Genomic DNA, 26055 nt, shown 5'->3' on the forward strand with positions numbered 1-26055 from the left:
TAAATTGGAACAGTTTTAATGACAAACCCTTAAAATACACACACAAACATCTGTCATTTAGAATGATGAAAGCTACAAAGCAGTGAGCCATCTCGTCCCTTTTTTCATCTTTGTTTGGAGAGCAATACTGTCAAAAACAATCTGGAAATTAATGGAGTTGCAAATGTCCAACTATGTATCATGCATTTAAAATTAAAGAAAGAACCCTATTGATAAAATAAGCCGCCATGGGGCCAAAGAAAGTTGCAAGTTCCAGTAATTTCACAAAGACTGTCAGAAAGACAATTACATTCAAGACTCATTGCAAAGTACAAAGATGTGTCCCCTTCTCTCCTTCTTTGCACCTTGCCATCTTCACCAACGTTACAACGCTAACCACTCATGCACTGTGCGGCCCCATTGCTGTCTATTTTTACACAAAATTATTTTAATTTAAACATTTATATTTTTGAGCACACAATTTTTGGACTGCAGTGTGCAAGATTGCAGTCCTTCAACCCTTAGCGACATGTGACATTCAGAGTCGTGTGAGAACTTGTTGGTGAGGTAGTCATGGGACGATGCAGCATCACCGCAGACCACCGAGCAGGAAGTGAGGTGCCAGTACGGACAGGATGGGGCCACGCGGTGCCCCCGCCAGGCAGTGTGCTTCGTCTGCGCTGACGCCGTGGGAACGCAGCATCATTAGGGCATCGCCACAGCTGTCCCTCCCTTTATGGGATGTCATCACAATGATGCTGAGGGGGCTGTCAAGGATGCCGAACCTTCGTCGTATGTCGCCCAGCCGAGACCAGAAACGCTGCGGGACAGGAGAATGATGCACATTAACACTTGTTGCATTGCGTCTTGTTATGTGATGGAGGTACCTGGGCGGCTTGTCTGTTTGCTGGGGCCATGCCACCACCATCATCATCATCATCACAGAACAAGACTCTGAGCTGCTCTGATGGACACGATGACTTCTGCTGGTCCAAAAGCGCAGACAAAACACCTGGAACAATGTCCTCTAATACAGTCATTTTCAACTGGTGGGGACCCAATAGTTGGTTGCGACTCAATTCTGGCTGGGTAATTTCCTCTAAAATGCACTCTGGACCTCTAATTGTGTGTAGAAATGTTTCAAATGATGACATAAGTGATAAAAAAAAAACATTTGCTTGGTTTGACTTGCATAACAGTGGCTCATGAGTTAAAGAAAATTGATAATATGTAAAGTGGCTGCATGGTGGTCAAGTGGTTAGCACGCAAACCTCACAGCTAGGAGTCCCCAGTTCAATCCCATCCTCTGCCATCTCTGTGTGGAGTTTGCATGTTCTCCCTGTACGTGTGTGGGTTTTCTCCGAGTACTCCGGTTTCCTCCCACATTCCAAGAACATGCTAGGTTAATTGCCGACTCCAAATTGTCCATAGGTATGAATGTGAGTGTGAATGGTTGTTTGTCTATATGTGCCCTGTGATTGGCTGGCAGTGGTATAAACTTAATGAATGAATAATATGTACAGTATATTATGACCCCAGGACGAACAATCTCACCTTCTTGGGACACGCGTAAAGCTTCATCTGGCTCCGTCGAGAGGAAGAGCTGCACATTATTTTGGAGTAAACTCTCAATGAAGTTGTCCTGGCAGGAAAAACAGAACCTGCTGACATCCAAGCCTGCAACAAAGAAAGATATTATTCTTCATTTAAACAAGGGTTGTCTAAACATTTTCCTAACTAACTTTTGTACATCATTAAAAATGCTAAAAGGGCGGCATGGTGTTCGAGTGGTTAGCACGCAGACCTCACAGCTATGTGACCAGAGTTCAATCCCACCCTCGGCCATCTCTGTGTGGAGTTTGCATGTTCTCCCCGTGCATGCGTGGGTTTTCTCCGGGTACTCCGGTTTCCTCCCACATTCCAAAAACATGCTAGATTAATTGGTGACTCCAAATTGTCCATAGGTATGAATGTGAGTGTGAATGGTTGTTTGTCTATATGTGCCCTGTGATTGGCTGGCCACCAGTCCAGGGTGGACCCCGCCTCTCGCCCAAAGACAGCTGGGATAGGCTCCAGCACCCCCGCGACCCTCGTGAAGAAAAAGCGGTAGGTTAGGTTTGTCGTATGGGTGACAAAAGCAAATTAGTCTATAATAATGATCAATCTCTGATTTTGATGTATGTTACATTTAGAATACAATACAGGCAAAAGAAACCAAGCTCCCCAGCCACACATTGGAAACCTCAAATAGAGAGCAACAATGACATAGTCGCAGAGCAGATTAACTGGCGTCGGATTAAAAAAAAATGCTTTTATTCATGTTTCATGAATCAAATGACATGCACTAATTCAGTTAGCATAATGCAGTTATAGATTTGACAGGGTGAGGAAAATTTTCATTTACAACAAGGGAAAGGTGATGATGAAGGTGAATTACCGTAATGTTTGGTGCTGTTGATGATACGTGTGCTTTGTTCCTGCTCCCTGCTGTCCGTGGTGATTAGAAGCACGTCAAAGAGGAGCGACTCCTCAGGATTTTCAGCCAGAAGACGTCTATTCACACTTTGCAGCGCCTGGCAAACACAATACAGAGATAAACATTTAAAAATCGAACACACCATAAAGCCTCCCTTTCACCTCCTGTGGTGAACTTTGACCTGCAGCAGTGAAAAGGCCACGCCTACACTATGCACCCCATCGATGTCATCAGAAGACTCAAACACCGCAGAGGAAGAGATGGCAACCACCAAGGCTTGATTAGCATCTTTCTGCAAAAAATATCATTGTTTAATGTCAAAGTATTTGCATTGGACAACAAAAAAATGACTCAGGACATACGTAGATAGATAGATGGATAGATAGAATATTTCCACATTATATTTCTCTGTTAATATAGCAAGATTTTTCCACTGTCCTTCCTTTCTCGAATAATTTATGTATTTCAATGACAATATTGTTGAAAACCAGGCTTGATTCAACCAAGTTAATAGTAATTTTTAAGTGACACTGATCACAGACCTGGCAACCAAAGCGGAAAAGAACATGCATTGTAAACAACTTTGACGCCAACTTCCGGTTCCATTTAGTGACGCAAAAAAGAAATTCATACAAAAATAACGGCACACTTATTTTTGTCAGTGTGATATGATAAACCTTTAGGTAAACCTAATGGAAATAAATTTTGTTTCGTTTTCAAGAAGTTTCTACAGACGTTCATTTTCAGGTAAAACATACCTGCCTCACGTCGATGTTGGGGATGGTGGACACCATCTTTGCTCACTGTTTTCCACTGAAAGCAGGAAGACCTGAAAGACCTTCAATCTTACTTACCTCAACGCCACCAACTTTAACTGTAAAACAAACTAACTCGGTGGAGAAAGTTCGTAACATGTACCAACAAGACATCCACTTGTCCCCTTGTTTTCTACTTCTTCTTCTTCCTGAATGGCACGTGTCTACTCATTACTACCACCTAGTGGAGACCTGAAGTTGAATAAATCCTGAAGTTGAATTAATGCGCCTATAATTTCGTTAAAACAAAACACATTAGACATATTAAAAAGTGTGTTCGAAAGTAGTTCACGTTAATTTGTCTATCATAAATCATTTTGTATTGCCTGAGGGTAAATAAATAAATGTATGCCTTTAAGGACGACAGGTATTGACGTCAGGTCATGTCAGACGTCATAGTCCCGCCCACTAGCGTTGTGGTTAACAGCTAAACTCGTCAAACAGGAGTCTGCTAGTCCTGTTTAAACTTCGTCTTCGTGGACTAGACTCTTTAAGAAGAAGAAAGTTTCTTTCAGAGTATCCGGGCTGCTTTACAAATATTGGAGCTTCTAACTTCGAACCTTGTTTGAGCGACAGAATTTCTCTACTGAGAACCTGTTCAACTTCTTGGAGTTCAGGTGTGTCCTTCTGGCCAAGCTGGAATGTGATTGGCTGTCATCTTCACTGACCACAATATTAGGTACACTTTATCATTTTTCATTGACCTTGTCAGGCACGTATTGTATAGTTTGTATGTTTGTTATTGAGCTTTGATTGATGCACGACTACTAGTACTACTTAAAATACTGTCTATTAACGTCATGTTAGTTAATTATGCCAGCAGAGCAGCAAGTTGTCATCCTTAGACAAAATAAATGTAACCTGACCAGTCATGTGTCAAAATATGACACAGCACACTACTACTATCAAATACTGTAGATAAGTTATGATTGCGATTTATTTTGTCAGATACAGATGCAGCAAAAAAAAAACTATCAACAAAAAAAAACACTGCAGCACATTCCACACAAAATGGCCCATCTTTCATGCTTACTCAACCATGCAGTCATGAATACAGACACAAAGCAGAAGGAATTCTCAGATTTGATGATAGTAATAGCAAACACACTAGTGTCTAAAATGCTGCTAACACATTATACATCAGCATAGGCTGAAATGGGTTAGAACTAGCTAACAACATTATTGAGGTGCTAAAACATAAATATCTGCCTGCTACAGTCGGTCTAACACAAGCAAGTGCATTCCTAACATACTGTTCACACTGTACTGCCACATGACTGGAAGCTACATGCTAACACTTGGCTCACAGTCAATGCAATGGCAAAAACAAACGCTCATAGAAAAGAGTATACTCGAAGCTACACTGCTAGAACCTGACCAATAATAGACACGCAACAAGGTGCTCATACAGTTTAAACAAAGGTTAGAACATGAGTAGCAAAGCTTATAATGCATGGATGATCAGGATGATCTAGTAATGAACCCTGTGGCACACCATAAAACACATGAAGGCACAGAAACTCTGTTAACACTTTATTAATCAAGAATATTTTAAAGCGAATGTTATTTCTGTGCTCTTTGTGACTCTGCTGTGTTGATGGGGTAGACGCTACCGTTTCCACGGGGCCCCACCATGCGGCGGCGTCTGGACCGGATACGGAATTGGGGCCACAGACGGGATGACATAGTGGATCAGCCCGAGTCTCCCAGCACATCGGACACAGAATGCAGCGAGGAGGTGGGAATGAAAGCTTGCGGCTTCCTCACAGAGCTAACAGTGCTATGTTAAGTTTAGCAAAGTAGCTCACGGCAGTGGGGTCGGGATGGGGAGGTGGGGGCAATGAACCACGTGGCACCCCACACAGATAGAACATCTGTTATTTTAATGACAGACATTTTTGTGATGTTTTATTTGCTGTATTTTATGTCACCCAGGTTGGTTCAGGAACACTTTCTGCACTACAAGATGAACCCAAAACAGATCTGAATGAGGTTAAAGGTCATCTAGAGATCACACTGTTAGAGAAGCACTTCTTACGTGAGTTATTTTTTTTAAATTAACACTAACGTTGAAAATATATTCTACATTAACAGGACCCATCATTCGTTAAGCAGCAGTTAGGGCAGACCGCCTCACCTGTCATTCATTCATTCCTTTTCTACCGCTTATCATGAGGGTCGCGGGGGTGCTGGAGCCTATCCCAGCTGTGTTCGAGCGAGAGGCGGGGTACACCCTGGACTGGTCGCCAGCCAATCACAGGGCACATATAAACAAACATCCATTCACACTCACATTCATACCTATGGACAATTTGGAGTCACCAATTAACCTAGCATGTTTTTGGAATGTGGGAGGGAACCGGAGTACCCGTAGAAAACCCATGCATGCACGAGGAGAACATGTAAACTCTACACAGAGATGCCCGAGGATGGAATTGAACCTCACCTGTCATGAAAAACATCAATTATGATAACATCAAATAAATATATATTATTTGTCCACTGAACTGTATTTATTGTAAATGTCTGCGGTCATTTAAACCTTATCGAAATACACATACACACACACACACACACACACACACACACACACACACACAGTAGCATCAGCTAGAGTCTGCAACAAATCGAATGAATTAAATATATTTTTATTCTCTGCTGAATGAATGAATTTGACTGCCAAGATGGAGAATTAGGATCAGAGTTTTTTCTGGAGAAGGATATGGCTTAGGATACGGTAAGACCACAAATGTTTTTCAGTTAAAGTACAAAGAAGTATTTGACAACAACAGTTTTTAACATTAGAGCCTTGTTGCCATAAATAACACCCAGTTACATTTACACTGACATTACCCAATATAGTAGACATAACAGACAGGAAATAAGCCGTTTGAGACGTAAATAAGACTCACACATTCTAAACAAGTCTTTCTAGACCAAGTGAGTTTATATCTGACAGTTTCAACTGTTTGCTAGCAGTCTTCGTATGGGCGAGGTGCATTCACGAACACCGCAATTGTGAACATCATCATTACCACACGGGCAGATGGTTACACTAACCTCATTTAATGAGTACATTACTACATGGCGTCTTGGCTCTGGCATGTTACTCTAGTCATGTGACCGCAGAGGAGGAGTTGAGGAAACTTCGAGAAGAAGAGTCGAGCGTGGATGGGTTGCGTCAGGAGCTGGAGAGGGAACGCTGTCGGAACATGGAACTGGAGCAGAAGATCAACCAAATTACCACAGCCAGGTGCTCCTTTAAAAGAAAACGGTGTGGATAATAAAACTATTTTAAACTCTAACATAGACAATCCTTACTGTGAACATGTCAGACTTGAAGATTCACCATGTGGTCCTCCTAAAGCCCCACCCTCTCATGACATCACCACATCAGGTGAGACATCAGCTGAAAAGTAAAAGTTTTTTTTCATAAAAAAAGTGTTATTTTTTTATTTTGTATCCAGAGAAACAAAAAGAAGACATGTACAATCGCTTCCAGAAGTGGCTTTCCCATTATTTTGGTGTTGACTTTGAGGACTTCCATCTCCAGCCAGAGGAAGAAGTGGTGGAGCCGGACGAGCCGCTCAGTGCCAGAAGGTGAGTGGCCACCTTTACTGTTGCCTCATAACTCAGTATTTTATAATAAATGATATTTTTTTGATAACTCCACAGACTGACAGAAAACATGAGGCGTCTCAGTGAGTAATGCGTCTTCTCAGTAGACAACCTGTCACCATCACAGTGATTTGTCACATAAGAACTGCTGTCACACTCTTATGACCTTTTACCCCACGGACTTCACATACCGGATCTAAAATTGTCCAAACTGTGAAGGTCTAAAGGAGATCATTTGGAAATTGTGGCAGATAAAACTGAGTACAAAAACATGTGGATAGACAGATGTTGTTTTTCTTGTTTCTAGAAAGAGGACTGAGACCCGTGATGAACTTCCTGAGGGACCTGTCTGCTTTGTCCAGCTGGTACTCGGTATACACCACGGCCATTGCCTTCACCGTGAGTCCCCAGCAGATGATCAATGAGAAGCGCAGCGAGCTACTGAAAGACAGACAGTAGCTGTTACTATACACAAGGTCAAGGGTGCCAAAGTGAGGCCTGGGGCTGTTTTTGGAAACCCTCTGAATATTAAAAAAAATATATTATTAAATATTACACCAATATGTTTTGCCAGCTATAACACAAAACTAAGATGTGTTTTGTTTTGGTAGCTTATTGACATAAATTTGATTGTTTTAACCTTTTTAATGTACAGAATTCTTAAAATTTTGTAAAGACACCCAACATCCCAACTTTAAGACAGTGGTGTCCAAAGTGTGGCCTGTGGGCATTTTCACAACTTATACCTGTTGACGGGATCACACAGCTAGGAGACCCGAGTTCAATCCCACCCTCGGTTTTCTCCGGGGACACATTCCAAAAAGCTTAATTGATGACTCCAAATTGTCCAAATTGTCCATAGGTATGAATTTGAGTGTGAATGGTTGTTTGTCTATATGTGCCCTGTGATTGGCTGGCGACCAGTCCAGGGCGTACCCGCCTCTCACCCGAAGACAGCTAGGATAGGCTCAAGCAGCCCTGCGACCCTTGTGAGGATAAATGGAAGAAAATGAATGAATGAATACCTGTTGACTAGAAAGAAAATGTAATAAAAAAATGTTAATCCATTATTTACTACCATCAACAAAGTCGCTATTTGACTTAAAAACACAGTAAAAAAATTTCATCTTATAAAATATATATATATATATATATATATATATTTTAAACTGTGGGTCATAAAATATGTGTAACATTTTTATTTAAAGCCTTCAGATATTGAAAATGTGTTTTAAAATCTCATACAATGTTTTAAATATGATTTTGAAAGGTCTTAAAAATGTAATAACAGTAAGCAATAATTTTACTTTTATTGTAAACAAATGCATAAACTTCAGTTTATGTGGTGCAAATAACAGAAAGACAAAGAAAAACAGTAAGTGGGTATTGTCGCGTGTCACTCACTAACGGAACTCTTACTTTGGATGTACAACATTTAAGTATGCTGGGAAATCCCTGAAAATACTACACTCATAACGTGAATTCAACTTAAATTTACGTGGTGTCCTTTCCTGTCATTTATCTTTCTGTTCACAAAATACAGTAAAAATGGGCACACATAATTGCAAATGGTGATTAATTATGATTAATTAACTTGAAAACGGATTATTCATTCATTCATTCATTTTCTACTGCTTTTCCTCACAAGGCGGGGTGCTGGAGCCTATCCCAGCTGTCCTCGGGCGAGAGGCGGGTTACACCCTGGACTGGTCGCCAGCCAATCACAGGGCACATATAGACAAACAACCATTCACACTCACATTCATACCTATGGACAATTTGGAGTCGCCAATTAACCTAGCATGTTTTTGGAATGTGGGAGGAAACCGGAGTACCCGGAGAAAACCCACGCATGCATGGGGAGAACATGCAAACTCCACACAGAGATGGCCGAGGGTGGGAAAACTGATTAATTTGATTAAATTTTTAAACCTTTTGACAGCCCTTTAGCTTGTCCCATTATGGGTTGCCACAGCTGATTGCATGTGCATCTTACTTTCTTCATTCCTCTTGCGATCTCAGTGCGTTGTTGTTAGCCATTTTCTAGTCATACATTCATGGACGTCTCTCTCGCCCCCACCAGTCTCCTTATCATCGTTCCTCCATCTAGATGACACACCTACGACTCTCCAGCCTTTGTGAATACTCCATATCAACTCAACCATAAAACTCTAGAAATTATTTCTTTTTAAACTCAACAAATGTATATCGAAGTGTCCCCCAGATACATTTATTTTATGTACACCGATCTAGGTGGAGTATGAGCACTGCTGATTTAAGATGCTATCTCCAACATGCTAACTGCTAGCTTGCATGTGCGCACGTTCTTCACAGATCTACATGTATGCAACGTGGCGTGGATGGACCATCTCCATGTTCCTGTTCCTCGCTGTCCTCCGCCTCTCTTTAAATTACCTCATTGCCAGGTGAGACGATAGTCCCACCCACCTGCTCATGCCAACCAATGCCAAAGAAGCAAACTTTACACAGCATTATTATGCGTCTGCTGCTTTCAGGGGCTGGAGGATCCAGTGGAGCATCGTCCCGGAAGTTTCGGAACCTGCGGTAGGAATTGCGTTGTGAAGTGGTGATTGATAGCTGTCAGTGTGTGAAATTACAGCTTCTCTTCTCCAGGAGCCTCCCAGAGAAGACCTGACCGTGTCAGAGAAGTTCCAGCTGGTTCTGGATGTGGCCCAGAAAGCTCAGGTGAGTCTTGTTTGACCCAGTTTGAACTTCCTGTAAGACATTTAGACATCTTGTTTGGTTTCCTCCTTCAAAGAATGTTTTTGGGAAGATGGCCGACATCCTCGAGAAGATTAAGAAGTAAGCTCGCTTTTGCTTCTGGTTTTCAGCCAATAGAGCAGCTACATTTCAATGTACTTGTGTGTGTGTGTAGTCTCTTCATGTGGGTGGAGCCCGAGTTAACAAAGAAGCTTTACATTGCTCTGTGGGTGTCCTTCATCGCCTCCTGCCTGCTGCCTTATAAAGTGCTGGGATTCATCATTGGTATGTTGCCATATTCAAACTTTGTCACTGAAAAACATAAAAAAAACTACAACATAGAACATATTCCATGTTGGAAAGTCCACATTCACAGGCTTACCAAAGCAACAATTAGTCCCTCTAAAACCCTGGTTTAGCCGGTTTGAAATCCTAAAGACAGTTAGAAGTGGAAAAAGACTAACAATAATGGTGCCTGGTCATATGTGTACATGTGTTATGATACTTCAGAATCCACACATCTGTCCCACCTCATCATCATGCCTCCCCTCAGGCGTGTTTGCAGGTGTAAAGTTCTTCATCATCAACTTCATCTTCAAGAGCTGTCCCAAACTACGCCAACGTTACGACACGGCGCACATCGTCTGGACCAACCTGCCCACTGACCTTCAGCTGAAGGAGCGCAGCAACCCTTCGCCAGGCCGACGGGTCAGTCCCCAAAGTGATGATTTCTTCCTTGTTTTTATCTTTAATTGGTTCCATGTAATTCTGGTCCATATTGGTCCCCTGTCACTGGTTTGTGTTGTCATCTTTCTGACTTTTCCCCCTCTCTTAGCTGTCTGAGTGCGAACAGGTAAGAGAGAGTTGTGTGTGTGTTTTAGTGTGCCACAATCACTGCAGTTTTGTGTGTATTTCTGAGTCAGAGTGAGACCTCCCAGCACCTGATGATGATGTGTACATGTTCTTTTAGGGCCACCTCTGAAACCTCTAAACCTTAGTACCGTTCTATGTTTTGAACAAAATTGTTGAGTCAGTGAGTGTGTGCTCTTCAGGTTCCTTCTGGGGAGGATGTGGGAGGCGCAAGGTACTACAGCACCAAGAGAGGAGCCTTCCATGAGGTCTTCAATCTACCGGAGAGCGAGTGCCCGCTGCCAGGTGAGTTGTTTCATCAATTCATCACAATATATTCCTTAATGGAAAATTAAATTGATATCAGCTACTTGTAGACCAATTCCTACTTGAGTACTAATACACAGATCCAAATAGTGTCACCAGTAATATAGTGTAGTTTTTTTGGCATCAGTGTGTGAGAATGGTTGGCGCTGCTGCCTCATCAACCGGGACAGGAAGACCCCAACAGACTACATCCGTAATGGTGTCCTCTACGTCACCGAGAAGTAAGTGTGCAAGACAGAGTGAGTACAGTACATTTCAGTAAGCATTTTATTACAGCTTGCCAAGGGACAATACTATTAAAGTTAGATATATTTTAGTATATATTTACTGTCAACTGAAACCACACACAATCATTATTCATTCATTCATTCATTCATTCATTTTCTACTGCTTATCCTCACGAGGGTAGCAGGTATGATGGAGCCTATCCCAGCTGTCTTTGGGCGAGAGGCGGGGTACACCCTGGACTGGTCGCCAGCCAATCACAGGGCACATATAGACAAACAACCATTCACACTCACATTCATACCTATGGATAATTTGGAGTCGCCAATTAAGTCGCCTTTTAACCTCATTTACTAATGAGGTTAATATGAGGTTTTACTAATAATTTACCCGCACAGTGTCAATGCACATTTATTTCAACGGAACCCAAAAAAAAACAATCTCAGGAGCCTTCCCACGTGGTCAGCGCCTAACTCACTTTTCTATGATCTCATTAGCCACTTGTGCTTCGAGGTCTCCAGGTCTTCATCCACCAAGAGGAACAAAGTCATCAAACTGCTTGACATCACCGACATCCAGAGGGTGCATACTTTTTCTCACTTTGTTTTATTCATTCTCCCAAAAGACGACTTCTAATGACACATCTTCCTCCTAGTACAAAGTATTGTCCATGTTACCCGGCTTCGGGATGGGCATCTCCATAGCAACACCATCTACTCAGAAGGTAAAATGCTCTTAGCAGCTGTGAAAACAGCGGTGCCGTGCGTGTGTGTGCATACATAAATGACCTCTGTTGTGCAGCCCATGGTGTTTGGAGCCATGACCAACAGGGATGAAGCCTTTGACACCATCTTTAGCCAGCATAAGAAGGTTGTTGCCATGGCTACAGCCACCAGCCCAGAGATGTAGGAACTATCTGGGACTGTACCCTCAACTCTTAAATAATTGGCAGCACAGACAGGTAAAAGGTGGCATTTTTCTCTGCAAGAAGTCACCTCCATGGCTTCTTAAGAGCTTTTTACGTTTTGATGGTTAAAAGCAATCAGCTCACCAGGTGATCACTTTGTCAGCCATTTATCGTGTCAATTTGGCATTTAACCACAACCTGCAAGATAGAGGGAAGAAATACATCTCTCTGATAAATTTCAGTTGTAAAACATATGAAATGGCATTCTTTTTATTTTTATTTTTTTTTTAATTTTGGGCCTTTTTATAAGCACTTTAACCCTTACTTGTAAATTTGGCGTAATGTTTGTACTTTTATAACAATAATGCAGCTTCTTTTCACAATGGTGCCTCATGCAGATCTTTTGCTTCAGGATGTGCCTTTTTTGTCTCTTTTGTCTTCTTAGGACTTTGTATGTATGTGTATGATGTGTTTTTATATTTGCTGCTACTTCTTTGAATATGAAATATATTTGTATATTAGTACAACCGGGCTTTTCAACGCTAATTGTTTTTTGTTGTACTTATTTGTACCTGATGGTACCAGTTGGTTGATTTGGAAGGGAAACCTGTCTTAACATCTTAAAATGTATTTTCCTGGATTATTTTATCCAAAAATAGTGATATTTTCGCCCATGAGGTAGGAAAAGGATGTGTGAAAAGTTGTGGCATTACTGTGGTGGACTTCGGAGGTACTTCTGGGTATTCTTTGCTGTACAGGGAATTTATATTAAAGTAAAAATAATCACGTTCACACCAATCTGTTCATATTTTCACTTGATCATTTTATATTTGTACATAACAGTAAAAATCGCATTCTTATTTACAGAACTTTTAATTTAAACAGTTTGTTCAGGTTCCAAAACAACAGCAATCGAGGATGATGATTAACTAACTTCCAGTGTTCCAAAATAAAGCAAAAACTAAATAGTAATAACAATTCTTTAGCGGAGGAAAATGGATGGATGGATGGATGGATAGAATTCTTTAGATTTACATAGCACTTTCTGTTCCCCTGACACTGGATTTTGCTAGTTAGATCATGCTTATTGAACATATAAGTTTTTAAAATGGATGCTGGTTGTGCTACAGTACCACCTATGAAGAGGTTGTTCACTCATGGTTCTGAGAGTCCGATAAGGCTGAATGTTAAGGACTCAGCTTATCAATGATCAGCTTTTATTATGGGCGCCTCCTGCTGCGCCCTCCTCCCACTCACAGAGCAACGTCCGCAATTTCGTCAGCCTCTGAGTCCTCTGCTGGGTCCTCCATTTTCACTCCAAGTCCACTGTCCAGGTCCGCCTCCACAAAGCCCATCTTAGAGCTTTTAGTTGGGATATCGTCATCATCGTCTTCCTCTTCCTCCCTAACTAAAGCTTCCTCATTGTCTTCCTCACTGTCGTCTTCCCTGCTGTCTGGGATTATGACCACCTCCTCCTTAGCGTTTGGATCAATGTCCTCCTTGAACCAAACTGCCTTGTAGCCTTCCTCCATGCGCCTCTCCTTCGTCAGAATGGGCTTCACCTCCTTTTCACTGTCAGCCTTGTCGGAGCCCGTGAGGCTGACGTCATCGTCAAGGAGAGTGGTCAGCGCTGCAGAAGACTTGACGGCAAAACTGTCACTTCTTCCTTCCAGCTCCTTCACCACGATGGCATCTGGCCCCCCTGAGCCCACACTGCCTCCATCTTCATCATGCTCGAAAGCCTCATTGGTGTACTGGATGCCCTCCTTCTGGCCTCCTAAGCCTTGGCCCAGCTGTGGAAACAAAGGGGTATTGAGTCAAGACACCCTCATTATGGTCATTAGTAGCCATGCACAACATGTGTAGTGTATCAAACCTAAGAATATGACACAAAGCGTAATTGTACTCACAGAGCTTCGGAACACGCTGGCTTCATGAATCTTCCTCCAGTCAGATTTTCCCTTTTGAAGGCGACAGACAAGCACTCCAATGACCACCAGACAGACGAAGAGAAGAATCCCAAGCGTTGCCCCGAGCGCCGCCATGTCTTCTGTTCTGAATTCACCCAACGGGATCATCACTCCATCTGGAAAGGCAATATTAGGACATTTTTCAGATAACCATTTGACATCTATGATTCCAGACTAACGCAATAACACAATAAGTGTGGACAAGATTGGAGCTTTAGCTTTAGTCTCAGGCAAGATCCTGTGGTTGGTCACTTTAACAAAGACTTTGAAGCTCTTGAAGACAGCTGGAACACTATGCATTGTGTGATTACTACAATCATGAAGGTGGGGGACCATCTCTCCAGTTAGACAAAACATGTGACCACCTGTGTGAGGGTCCGCTGTGCTCCCTTCACTGGTTGAGCTGGGATTAGTGGTTGGTCCAGTGGCCTCGGTGGACATAAAAGAGTCTGTGGTGGACATGCTTGGGCTGGTGAGGCTGATGCTAGTCGGTAGACTTGTGCCATCAGTGGACATACTGGAGTCTGTGGTACCTATGCTAGTGGAGCTGGCAGTGGAGATGCTGCTGTCAGTGGGTTTAATGGTGGACTCCACTTCTTCGGTTGATGTAGCGGGGTTGGTGGTGGACCACATGTCTTCAGTTGTTCCGCTGTCGGTGGTCACGATGCTGGTCATGATGTCAGTCGTGCTCAAAGGCAAAGCGGTGGTGGTGAGACCTGAGAGGAGAGTACACGTTGAAGCTTATAATGTTGTTGGCCAATCATCTGGGAACAAGGATTGTCACCATCCTCCAAGTCCTTGTTGATGCGCAGCTATAGTTCAATCTCACCATTCAACCCGTCTTGTTTTGTAAAGATGGACTACGTGGACGCGGAGAGCTTCATACTGGAGTTTCCTCAATTGCAATGACATATACGATATAAGAGTTTGGTCTTCTTTTGACAATATTTGTAAAATTATCTTCTTGGATTTTTAAACATGATTCCTGCACATGGACATAAAAGGTGATTCTTCTCATGATTGGATTTAAGTGGTCCCAACTGATTTGAAGTCATCATCTTCTTCTCCTTCCAGGGTTAGAATCCAAATTCCTCTTGTGTTTCTGAACATAAATAAGTGTTAAACTAAATGGACGGAGTATTCCTCTTGAAAGACTCTAATTTAGAATCAAAATGGTGAGCCTGGATGGCAGCCCCATCAGCATGTTTGAATGGAGAATTGAGAAGTGGGAAGTTGAGCAAACAAGACACAGACCCACACACAAAGTACCCATGTATATTTGGACTGAATTTCTTTGACTCGTTTCCAAGAGCTGTCCTATTGAGTCTCTATTGGCAAAAAAAGGTACATTTCTTAAGGACCAACCACAGGACTATGTAACACTTGAGGGATCACTGACCCTATTGATTCTGTGTTTTTATGTTCGAGTCTCCAAAAGACCAGAAGTCGCCTTTGAATAATGGAATCAAGAGGGGTCTGAATATTCACTAAATATAGCTAGGTTAGAGAGCAGTGATTCTCTTGCTACGTCTTTTTATTCCCTGGCAGGCCAGGTGAATATAAGGTGTGTTAAGAAGCAGAGTTACGTTTCCATTTACTGTACGGTGTTTGGACGACAAACCAACTGTAAATTCTGACAATCCCATTTATAGTAATATGTGTTTATGAGCAGGGCGGCACGGCGGTCGAGTGGTTAGCGCTAGGAGACAAGGGTTCAATTCCACCCTCGGCCATCTCTGTGCGGAGTTTGCATGTTTTCTCCGGGTACTCCGGTTTCCTCCCACATTCCAAAAACATGCTAGGTTAATTGGTGACTCCAAATTGTCCATAGGTATGAATGTGAGTGTGAATGGTTGTTTGTCTATATGTGCCCTGTGATTGGCTGGCCACCAGTCCAGGGTGTACCCCGCCTCTCGCCCAAAGACAGCTGGGATAGGCTCCAGCACACCCGCGACCCCCGTGAGGAAAAAGCAGTAGAAAATGAATGAATGAATGTTTATGAGCAAAGGCAAGCAAATCTAATCTAAATGCCAAATCTATTTGTGATGGTCCAAAATGAATGTATGGGAAACACTGGTTTGCACTTGAACGCAGATTGATCTGCGTTCACCTGCATTGGTGTCCCTTGAGAGGTTTCTTCCTACCTGATTTCACTTCCACTGATAGCTGAGCTGTTGCTTTCTGGTCATTTGAAGTGTCCACCGCCTCCACCTGCAGGGTGAAGTTTGAGGTTTTGTAACACATGTACCTGTTATTGTAATTGGCTTGAGAGGGAGAAAACTCACTTGTAGAGATAATGTGGCCTCTGGGAGGTCCTTGGTCATGAATAAGTAGCTATTGATGATAGTGAAGTCGTCACTCCCTTTAATATGATAGACCATGTGAGGATTTATACCCTGGTGTGGCAGGAATGCAAGGAACAGATGTACAGATGACAATTGTATGACGCATACAAAAAGTGTGTGGAAAGTCCTTGTTTTACCCCAGCTGCAGCGTAATCCTCGTCCAAGGCAATGAGCCGCAGCGGCTCGTCCTTGTTTGCCGGGTCTGTTGCCATGGCGCCGACTGATGACACCACACCCTCATACTGAAGCCTCTGAAACTGTGGCCGGTGAAGGCTCTTCACCTGGACGCTGATGGTTAGGCTGGTGGTTGTAAATTGAGAACTGCTTGGCGTCTGAGCGGCCTGAGAAACAAACCAGATAAAGTTGAATGAATGACTCTTTCACAACCATCTTGTGTTTTATAAAGCTTGTGAGTGTTTGATTTTCACCAGAACTGTTAGAGTGATGGTGTCTACCACATCAGCCGCCCTCATCATGCTGATATTCCCAGTGGTTGGGTTGATCTCAAACAGGCCATCTTCATTTCCTGGGATTCAGAGGCCACACGGTAATTTTTAAAAAATCTGATTATAAGTGAATATCGAATCAGCTTACCGCTCAGGAACGAATATCTTATGGCTTCATTGATCCCAGTGTCACCATCAATGGCGTAAAGTGGACCTGGCTTCAGTGTTAACGGTTCAGCCTGGTGCCAGGAGTAACACAGGAGACAACGACACAACAGAAAACCTGAGGTGAGGACTTCACCCTGTTTTAAGACCGAGATCTAATTCTGAGGTTTAGCTACATTGGTCTTAGGTTGCGGTTGTGCGACTCACCTCCTGCTCATTTAAGACCACCCAGCTGGTGTAGCCGGCACTCTGGCAGATGGTGGCTCCGGCCATCACGTGTTTGGTGCAGGGCTTGAACCACGGCGGCCTGTTGTCCACATCTAAGACAGTGACACTGATGGTGGTCGTGGCGGTGAATGAGTCCTTGCCACCAGATTCTGCTAAGGGCGTGTCCTTCAAAAACGAGAGATTGGACATATTTTTTCATAGACAAAATCGACTGATGGCATAGCAAAGCAGGACGACATCCTCACCTGAGCATACAAGACCATCTGGACATGTTGGACTTTGTCGTAGTCCAGAACATTCTGTATGACTAGTTCTGGGTTGGTGGGTGACGCCAGTTTAAAGTAATTCTGCAGAAACATCAAAAAGGGTGATTAAAAAGTAAAGCTAGATATTTTCACTTGAACTCTTATCTGATTTGGAAACCTCATATTACAAATATACAACATAAGGTGGCCAGAAATATTTCAGTATTGAACAAAGCAAAATTTGTTCTCAATCAGAAATCACTCCACACTCTTTATTGCTCTCTGGTTCTACCATATCTTACTTATTGTGTGGAAATATGGGCTAATAACTATAAAAGCAATCTTCACTCGCTAAATGTACTACAAAAAAGGTCAGTAAGGATAATTCATAATGCCGCCTACAGAGAACATACTAACTCCTTATTTCTAAAATCACAAATACTTAAACTTGCTGATATAGTTAATTTTCAAACAGCTAAATAAGGCTAAAAATAACCAATTACCTAAAAATGTCATCCAATACTGAGGAGAAATATGATCTCAGGGAAGAACTACATTTGAAACACTTCTATGCTAGGACTACGTTAAAAAGCCATAGCATTTCAGTATGTGGAATCAAACTATGGAATGGATTGAGTAAGGACCTCAAACAATGCGCAACGATGAGCCAATTCAAGAAACAATACAAGCAGTTGATGTTTACTAAATACAAGGATGAAGAGTCTTGAACCAGTCATGATGTGCTATATATATCTCTATATTGACAGTTACTATGGTACCATTATGTCATTGTATGGTCATATCACCTCGTACTTCGGTACGAGGTACATTATTAAAAAAACAAACAAACAAACAAAAAAAAACCTTAAACTGTATTTTGGAAAGCAGGAAGTGAACAAATGTAACAGTTACTGATTGTAAAAGTACCAGATGGAGGGGTAGGATTTAATAAGCTTTGCTTCTTCCTACTCCTTTTGGACATGTGGAACTATGAACTGATTATGGGATGCATTCAATTGTAATCTGATGCATGTTCAAATGAAATAAAACTATTACCATTTGTGTGCAAGGAAATGTGCAATTGAAAAGAACAACGTACGGTTTCGGACGTCAGTGTGTAGTATAGCACTGTATTCTCATCTTTATCAGTGGCGGGAAAGCGTTCGTCAATAGGTGTGTCTACAGGAATCAGCTGAGAAAGAAACATGGCAGTTAAATGTGTACTTGAACGCAAACTAAACAAAAATCAAAGGCTTACCTCCTTGACATTGATCAGATAGGATTTTCCTTCAAAGACTGGCGGGTTATCGTTCTCGTTTATCACAATTACAGCGATGATGAGGGTCAACTGTAAAAAAGGATGTGTTGCTTATTTTCTCGGAAAAACTTCAGTCTCTAAAAAGTATCCTCTAGAACCCAGAACATGTCTTGAATCACTTTTACAATCCCTCCCTACAACTTTATACTGTATCCTAACTTTTATACTACTTATTTGGTCATCTCCAAACAGATAAGGTAAGAACGTCTCCTATAGTCTACACTAATGCATAGTGTATGCATTTATTGGCATGTTCAGTGCTGGAGGGTTCTTACCCTCTGGCCCGTGCCTCCATCCAAGCACACCAGTTTGACGACATGACTTTTGGAAGTCTGCAAACAAACAGAAACAGTTAGCTTGAGTTCTCAGCTGGTGTCAGACCTCTCTGTCTCGGCCTACCTCATAGTCCAGAACCTTAGCCGCTAACAGCCGGTTGCCTTCCAGAGTGAAGGAGTTGCTGGAGGAAGTTTCCAACGTCAGGGTTACGCCATCATTGACTGTGATTGTCTCCACGAGGTCCCCCACCAGGTTGTTCTCTTTGAAGTCCACCGTTGTACGAGCACGACAAACTGGGAGAAGATATACTTGACTCAATATTTTTGCACTTCCAGTCTGCACCCATCATAGGGTACAGCTTAAACCAGGGGGTGCTCACACTTTTTCAGCCAGTGATAGTTTTAAAGATCTACCTCCTACTACAACCATAGAGAATATATATTTTCTACATTGAGAAAACATGAGGCGGTAAAAAAAAATAGGGGGGTGATATCCCCTACTGTTAAAACATAACTGAGATTAATTGAGATCTATCCGTCTGGAAAAGTTTTTTCCAAAGCTTTGGGATGCCATTGAACCACAGTAGGAGCCATTATCTACAAATGTCAAAAACATGGAACAGTGGTGATCCTTCTCAGGAGTGGCCGTCCAACCAAAATGACTCCAAGAGTGCAGCGACAACTCATCCAATAGGACAGAAAGACCTCACAGTAACATCCGAAGAATTGCATGCCTCACCTGCCTCAGTTAAAGTCAGCCAGTGTTCATGACTCCACCATAAGAAAAGACACTGGGCAAAAACGGCCAAGACCAAAACCACTGCTGAACAAAGAACAGGTCTGGGGCTGTTTTTGCCCCAATCATAGATGTCAATGGAACCATGAATTCTGCTGTCGACCAAAAAAATCCTGAAGGCGAATGTCCGGCCATCTGTTCATGACCTCAAACTGAAACCAACTTGGGTTCTTCAGCAGGACAATGATCTCAAACACACCAGCAAGTCCACTTCTGAATGGATAAAGACTTTGGAGTGGCCTGACCTGAATCCTATTGGAATGCTGTGTCATGACCTTAAAAAGACGCTTCATGCTGGAAAACCCTCCAATGAGGCTGATTTACAACAATTCAGGGGGTGCTGGAGCCTATCCCAGCTGTCTTCAGGCGAGAGGCGGGGTACACCCTGGACTGCTCACCAGCCAATCACAGGGCACATATAGACAAACAACCATTCACACTCACATTCATACCTATGGACAATTTGGAGTCGCCAATTAACCTAGCATGTTTTTGGAATGTGGGAGGAAACCGGAGTACCCGGAGAAAACCCACGCATGCACGGGGAGAACATGCAACCTCCACACAGAGATGGCCGAGGGTGGAATTGAACTCAGGTCTCCTAGCTGAGAGGCTTGCACGCTAACCACCGTCCCCCTTAATAATAAAAAGGTTAATTTAAAAACTGTGTTTTATGATCAGTTGTGTTGTCATTGACTAATATTTAAATATATTTGATGATCTGGTAATGGTTTAATTTCATTTGAACATGCATCAGATTACAATTGAGTGCATCACATAATCAGTTCACAGTTCCACATGTCCAAAAGGAGTAGGAAGAAGCAAAGCTTATTAAATCCTACCCCTCCATCTGGTACTTTTACAATCAGTGTAGTGGCTATTTGTCCTTCAAAAATAAACTTCAAAAGGTCACTGATGCACCTCGGGTTGTTTTTTACGCAGACAAAAGAGTCAATTGTCCATACAACCTTGTTCCGTTTCTTCGTATTTCTTTTTATTACCAAGCAAGCAAACAAAAAGGGAACAAAGGCATTGTCTCCTGTTGCCTCTCTTGCTCTGGTACAAAAACCATAGGCTCAACCCAGTGCGTGCTGGTCCTGTGAGCACTGCCTAAATAAATAGATTGCAGGTGCCCAGGGTGTTATCCAATGAAATAAACTACTAATTAACACCAACAAACTATGATAAATAAACAAACAAATAACTAACAAGAAAATATTGTCAAGTAATCCAAACAAAACAACAACAAAAAATAAATGAACAGATATTAGAAACCTAGGAACACACTACTAAATAGCTCCTACAATCAGTAACTGTTACATTTGTTCACTTCCTGCTTTCTTAATATAATTTAAGTTTTTTTTTTCAATTTATTTATTTATTTATTTTTTCATTTTATTTTTGTCACGTACCAAGGTACAAGGTGATATAACCATACAACGACATAATGGGTACCATAGTAACTATCAATATAGTGATATATATAGCACATCATGACTGGTTCAAGACTCTTCATCCTTGTATTTAGCAAACATCAACTGCTTGTATTGTATCTTGACTTGGCTCATCGTTGTGCATTGTTTGAGGTCCTTACTCAATCCATTCCATAGTTTGATTCCACATACTGAAATGCTATGGCTTTTTAACGTAATCTGAAACATTTAAGTGTGACAAAAATGCACACTCTACCACAGTGAATTGGGAGGGAAGCTTAATATCAGCTGAGTGATGTCACATGATATCAACATATTGACGTTTGTGACACATACAATTAACGGACTACCTTTGCTCGCGATTAACGTAATGAGCACGCCTGGCTTAAACAGTCAAGTCCACCCTTCCCCTTAAGTCACGATGCTATGTGTCTACATGTTAGCATTACTAGTATTGGAACAGTCTTATGGGATGAGGACAGTGATCTTCACATGTGTGACACAGCTAGAGTTTGGAACTCGTGCCATCTTGACTGATTTATGGTCTCCAAGTTAAATGATAAATTATGACATCCACTGGGGACACTTTTGTTCACATTTAAGTTTAACATGTTGGCTTTGTTTTAAGATGATGTTTGGTCATTTTTAATAGTTTGCAATTTTCTCAAACAAGTTTAGTATTGGCCCCACAAAGGAGTCCAAAGTCTGTAATATGATATGTAGCTAGATGGGTGGAGGCCAGAACCTTAACTTTTTCTCCTGTTGCAAAAGGACATGAAGATTCTAACAATTGGTCCACATTTGTGCTACTTGAATAGCGACTGACACCACGGATCACTATAGTCCATACGAAATATCAATGACGAAGATGCTAAACTTCTTAAACGTCTTCTTGTCCATCAAGACATCATATTATTTAAGGAACGGATCAGTACTCACTGTCCTGGGCCTCAGCGGTCCTAACAAGCAGAAAGCCAAGGAGAACTGATACTAAGAACATTCTCACAGCAACAGCGTCCATGACTCTTCTAGTTGTCACATCAGGTCTGTCTCAGTGGATGTGTTTTCTACTTATCTGCTCGGCTTTATGAGCGTGATGGACTTTTCCCCGCCATAAATGCATAACATGCCCACGTCTGTTTGCCCAAAGCCATATAAGCCTCAAGGCACTTTAACAGGAGCACATATGTTTTACACACAGTTACTTATCAAAGTTGCAATTAACTTGTCTTTAATGGGCCTGTCTTGGACAGTCTTGACTCGTGACAACAACATCAGGTAGTGCGTTTACATGATATTGATATACATTATAAATGATGTTATGCAGTGTGGTGAAACACAAACCCCAAAAGGTGTGATCAAACACATTGTCACCACTCTTACCTCTCATGAGAATCTTTTGATCATGTGACTCTACCTGACATGGTGTGCTGAGAGAGGAGGGCTGACGGCACCAACAACTGAGGCACTGATGACATCACGGCCATGATGATGGTTACCTGAACACAGAGGTAAGCTTTGTTATCCTTCTAGTAAGACTGTACACACTAATTATGCAATCAGTAGTGTGTGATACTGTGTTCAGCCACTAGAGGGAGGTATTTTTGTCCCTTCGAAGCAGTTAGTGTCTGAATAGTTTTGTAGGCATTCTCCAATTGTGTGATACTGTATAATTGTATGTAACAGAAATGTTACAATAGTAAGGACAGCGCCAATGAAAATGTTCAAAATTGAAAAAAACGGGTTTTGATCTAAAACATACATTTGGGATAGAAGTAAAAACAGACCTGTTGATGTTCTGCTCTGCTCTTGTAGGCTCTTGACTGGAGAGACTCCAAGACGTCCACTCTTGTAGTGTTCAGGTATCGACCCGGCCCTGGCCTGTTTACACTTAATCCTCAGAGTCACATTTCCCAGTGGTGCCATTGATCGGTTCTTTTCTAGGAAATGCTAGTGCTAATTAGCTTCCGACTCTTTGCTGAAAATGAAATAATCATTGCAGAGTATTGATACACCAACATACCTTCATGTGTTTCGATCAGAACAAATATTGGTTCTGTTTGCTTGGACGTTAGCAGGCTGGTAACACAACAATTTTAAAGCAGCTCACATATCTATGATGGTAATAAGAATATTAAAATATGGTGCATGTATTGAAAGTAAAATTGAAGTGCACACTGAGATGAGAGGTACATTTTTTTTATTTCTACATGAAGAGGCTACAGCAGAGAGTTGGGGGTTCACTGGTGGCTGCATAGGTCTACTGGGAGGGGTCCACCATTTAACTTAAGTTGCATAACAAACTAAGTGACTAGCACACTAGTGGTTTGCTGCATTAGCTTGTGCTAACATGCAAAATAACATCTAGGCTAGCAAAGGTACATACAGTATCTCCACGTCATCTTGGTCTTTTGCTTTGTTTGGATCAGAACAAGGAACATTCATTCATTCATTCATTTTCTACCGCTTTTTCCTCACGAGGGTCGCAGGGGTGCTGGAGCCTATCCCAGCTGTCTTCGGGCAAGAGGCGGGGTACACCCTGGACTGGTCGACAGCCAATCACAGGGCACATATAGACAAACAACCATTCACACTCACATTCATACCTATGGACAATTTGGAGTCGCCAATTAACCTAGCATGTTTTTGGAATGTGGGAGGACACCGGAGTACCCGGAGAAAACCCACGCATGCACGGGGAGAACATGCAAACTCCACACAGAGATGGCCAAGGGTGGAATCGAACCCTGTGAGGTCTGCGCACTAACCACTCGACCGCCGTGCCGCCCAGAACAAGGAACATTTAGGTTTAAACAGGCTCACTCGGTAGAAACGCATCATCTCATCTATGCCAAGTCATGAAGAGCTCAGGTGATGCTACATTTACATCTTCACGAACATCAGAAGACAATGCTAACTGGTTAAATGAGGCTTGTGTGGCTGTGAGATTGGTTGTCAAGCATCATGACGACGCATTCAAACATCTGTGCTACACGTAGATGACCACGTGTCACTAGAGAGTGGCATCACGAATGGTTCCATTTGTTCTGGTTTTGCTATTCTCTACTTAATTTGCATATCAAGAATGAAACGGACATAGACTGACTCCAAAGCTACATGTGGACTCAGCACCGGGTCACATGACACGGTTTGGACTTGACCTTTTGAGGAATGCACGACCCTTGGACTAATGAACATCGTTGTTTCTGAAAAACGTAACAGACTAAAATAAATACAAATGTTTTAAGAGTGACTTTGATGTGCGGCTAAAGTCAAAAGACTACAGTGGAACCTCCAAAGTCAAACGCTACAAAAGTGGAGTTCAGTTTTGACCTTTTCAAACGACTTGATTGACAGCAGTGGCTGGCCATGTTGACATAAATGATAGATAGTCCAAAGATCCAAAAAGGAAATGCTGACCTATAAGACTAATGAGGATCACAAGAGACGAAGAGCAGAGTCAACGCACAGCAGGTCTAGACCAGTCCAAGACAAAACCCAGCATTGCCTTCAGAATCTGAACTGGAATGAAAACACCATGAACACAACCTCAACTCTGCACTCAGACTTCCTGTGAGATGTGATTTACACTGGAATCTGACTCATATTAGGATTCAACACTAGATTAGACTTCGACTTAATTTACAAATCCAAACTCAATTTTACTTAGCTGGTTTTGAGGGGCAAGTGGTTCTTTCTAGTAACATGTAGAGTTTCTCTTTTGGAAATTTGGGAGCTCATCAATACGGTTCTTAACAAACAGAACCAACCAGACCCACACAATGTAAAACAATGGAGTGAGGTGTTGCCAGTCCCATGCGGTCTAAGGTCTACAAGGAAGAGGCAAGAGTGAGGTCATCAAACATGGCAGGTTCCTCGATACCGCGTGCAAACAGCTTGATGAGCTGGCAGTGCACTCTGGGAAAGAACAAAAGACTTGTTCAGACAGAAATGAACCAGGTCTGAGACTGACGCGGTAAAGAGGATCACGCTACCTGACATCGATGGCCGTGTGGCTCAGGATCTCGCCATCACAGTTCCAGTTGCTGAAGGCAGGCGAGCAGCCGCAGGCTGGGTGATCCCGGCAGATCTGGCTGAAGATTTGGTGTTTGCCGTTCTCCAGCAGGTCCAGCTCCAGGTCCGAGTCGCTTTGGCAGTAGCGGGGAGTGAAGCGGAACCGGCGGACCCGGTGTACCTCCACAAAGGACAGATCAAACTACAGGAGGATACACCATGGAGATGTTGGATGTGAACTATTAACGACTAATAGGACTAAAGCAAGTTTTCCTGACCTGGTCGTCTTTGCTGGTGTGTCTTAAGAGGTGTCTGAGGAAGTTAAAGCGGGAACACTTTCTGACCAGGATGAGGTCCATGGTGCCGTCGGCCAGGTGGGCAGCAGGGGATAGGCCTTTGGGACTGCGAGGACAAGCACAGCTCATACTGGCGGCGTTTATCGCCAGGAACTTGCCTCGGATTGTCTGCCAGCCACCGTCATTTTCTGCATCAGGATCACAGATTTGACGTCACAGGTTTGACAACAGCTTCTTGTGTGTCACGGCGTTCCTCAGAGATATATTCATGGACCACATGCATTTTGTACATCCATGACAATGTGTCAATGTGACAGTCGATGAAACGTCCATGTTAATTTTGTTTGATTAGAACTACTGAATGTTATCCAAGTACTTGGACATTTTGGATTAGTTCAGCTCACCACTGTCCGACAGCTGATCCGTCTCGTACATCTCAGCTCTCTCTGACAAAAGCTTCCTGTTGTCCCGACAGACCAAACAGCTGTGCATGGACATGAAAACATTTGTATTAATTTCACAAATGACCAACTGTACTCCAAACTCTAGCACCCAGCCCGAGCTGATACCCCTATACTAGACCTAACCCCAATACTAGACCTAGACC

General features: G+C 42.4%; 4 protein-coding genes and 1 long non-coding RNA gene across 8 annotated transcripts in view; 2 read left to right on the forward strand and 3 right to left on the reverse strand.

Moving 5' to 3' along the window:
* On the reverse strand, positions 1-3616 carry LOC131130784 (cytosolic 5'-nucleotidase 1A). 4 transcript variants are annotated; one of them, XM_058074765.1, is made up of 6 exons: positions 3310-3616; positions 2664-2747; positions 2417-2552; positions 1534-1656; positions 867-991; positions 1-799 (listed from the first exon to the last, which is right to left on the reverse strand). In XM_058074765.1, the coding sequence occupies exons 1-6, from the start codon at positions 3382-3384 to the stop codon at positions 569-571; spliced, it is 774 nt and encodes a 257-aa protein (XP_057930748.1). In that variant the 5' UTR covers positions 3385-3616; the 3' UTR covers positions 1-568. The 4 variants fall into 4 exon arrangements, with proteins under 4 accessions (XP_057930748.1, XP_057930747.1, XP_057930750.1 ...); XM_058074764.1 differs by having other exon boundaries at positions 2637-2747; positions 3310-3607; XM_058074767.1 differs by having other exon boundaries at positions 3214-3607.
* LOC131130782 (GRAM domain-containing protein 4-like) lies at positions 3350-16966 on the forward strand. The gene is made up of 21 exons (XM_058074762.1): positions 3350-3949; positions 4877-5008; positions 5206-5308; positions 6400-6523; positions 6606-6667; positions 6738-6870; positions 6946-6971; positions 7196-7287; positions 9223-9314; positions 9405-9453; positions 9523-9594; positions 9668-9711; positions 9785-9894; positions 10163-10317; positions 10662-10764; positions 10913-11006; positions 11508-11592; positions 11666-11734; positions 11812-13726; positions 13830-16779; positions 16866-16966. Exons 2-19 carry the CDS (start codon positions 4904-4906, stop codon positions 11917-11919), a joined length of 1626 nt encoding a protein of 541 aa, XP_057930745.1. The 5' UTR covers positions 3350-3949; positions 4877-4903; the 3' UTR covers positions 11920-13726; positions 13830-16779; positions 16866-16966.
* On the reverse strand, positions 12619-23094 carry cdhr5b (cadherin-related family member 5b). Its single transcript, XM_058074758.1, has 15 exons — positions 22926-23094; positions 22556-22637; positions 19034-19203; positions 18910-18966; positions 18575-18664; positions 18416-18508; positions 17317-17418; positions 17051-17236; positions 16827-16917; positions 16661-16758; positions 16370-16573; positions 16173-16283; positions 16032-16098; positions 13828-14003; positions 12619-13710 (listed from the first exon to the last, which is right to left on the reverse strand). Exons 2-15 carry the CDS (start codon positions 22623-22625, stop codon positions 13171-13173), a joined length of 2055 nt encoding a protein of 684 aa, XP_057930741.1. The 5' UTR covers positions 22626-22637; positions 22926-23094; the 3' UTR covers positions 12619-13170.
* The window catches only part of LOC131130786 (uncharacterized), a 9930-nt gene continuing 5201 nt past the window's right edge, over positions 21327-26055 (forward strand). The window contains exons 1-2 of the long non-coding RNA XR_009130086.1: positions 21327-22649; positions 22954-23000. This is a non-coding gene — a long non-coding RNA (uncharacterized LOC131130786). The remainder of the gene's footprint in view (positions 22650-22953; positions 23001-26055) is intronic.
* LOC131130780 (ceramide kinase-like) overlaps positions 23333-26055 on the reverse strand; it is an 8441-nt gene continuing 5718 nt past the window's right edge. Inside the window, exons 10-13 of the mRNA XM_058074759.1 lie at positions 25853-25932; positions 25431-25636; positions 25134-25354; positions 23333-25056 (exon numbers count right to left, since the gene is read on the reverse strand). Of these exons, the coding sequence (XP_057930742.1) occupies positions 24969-25056; positions 25134-25354; positions 25431-25636; positions 25853-25932 (595 nt within the window). The 3' untranslated portion in view covers positions 23333-24968. The remainder of the gene's footprint in view (positions 25057-25133; positions 25355-25430; positions 25637-25852; positions 25933-26055) is intronic.

This window comes from Doryrhamphus excisus, chromosome 6, assembly GCF_030265055.1.
Source record: "Doryrhamphus excisus isolate RoL2022-K1 chromosome 6, RoL_Dexc_1.0, whole genome shotgun sequence".
Lineage (NCBI taxonomy): Eukaryota > Metazoa > Chordata > Actinopteri > Syngnathiformes > Syngnathidae > Doryrhamphus > Doryrhamphus excisus.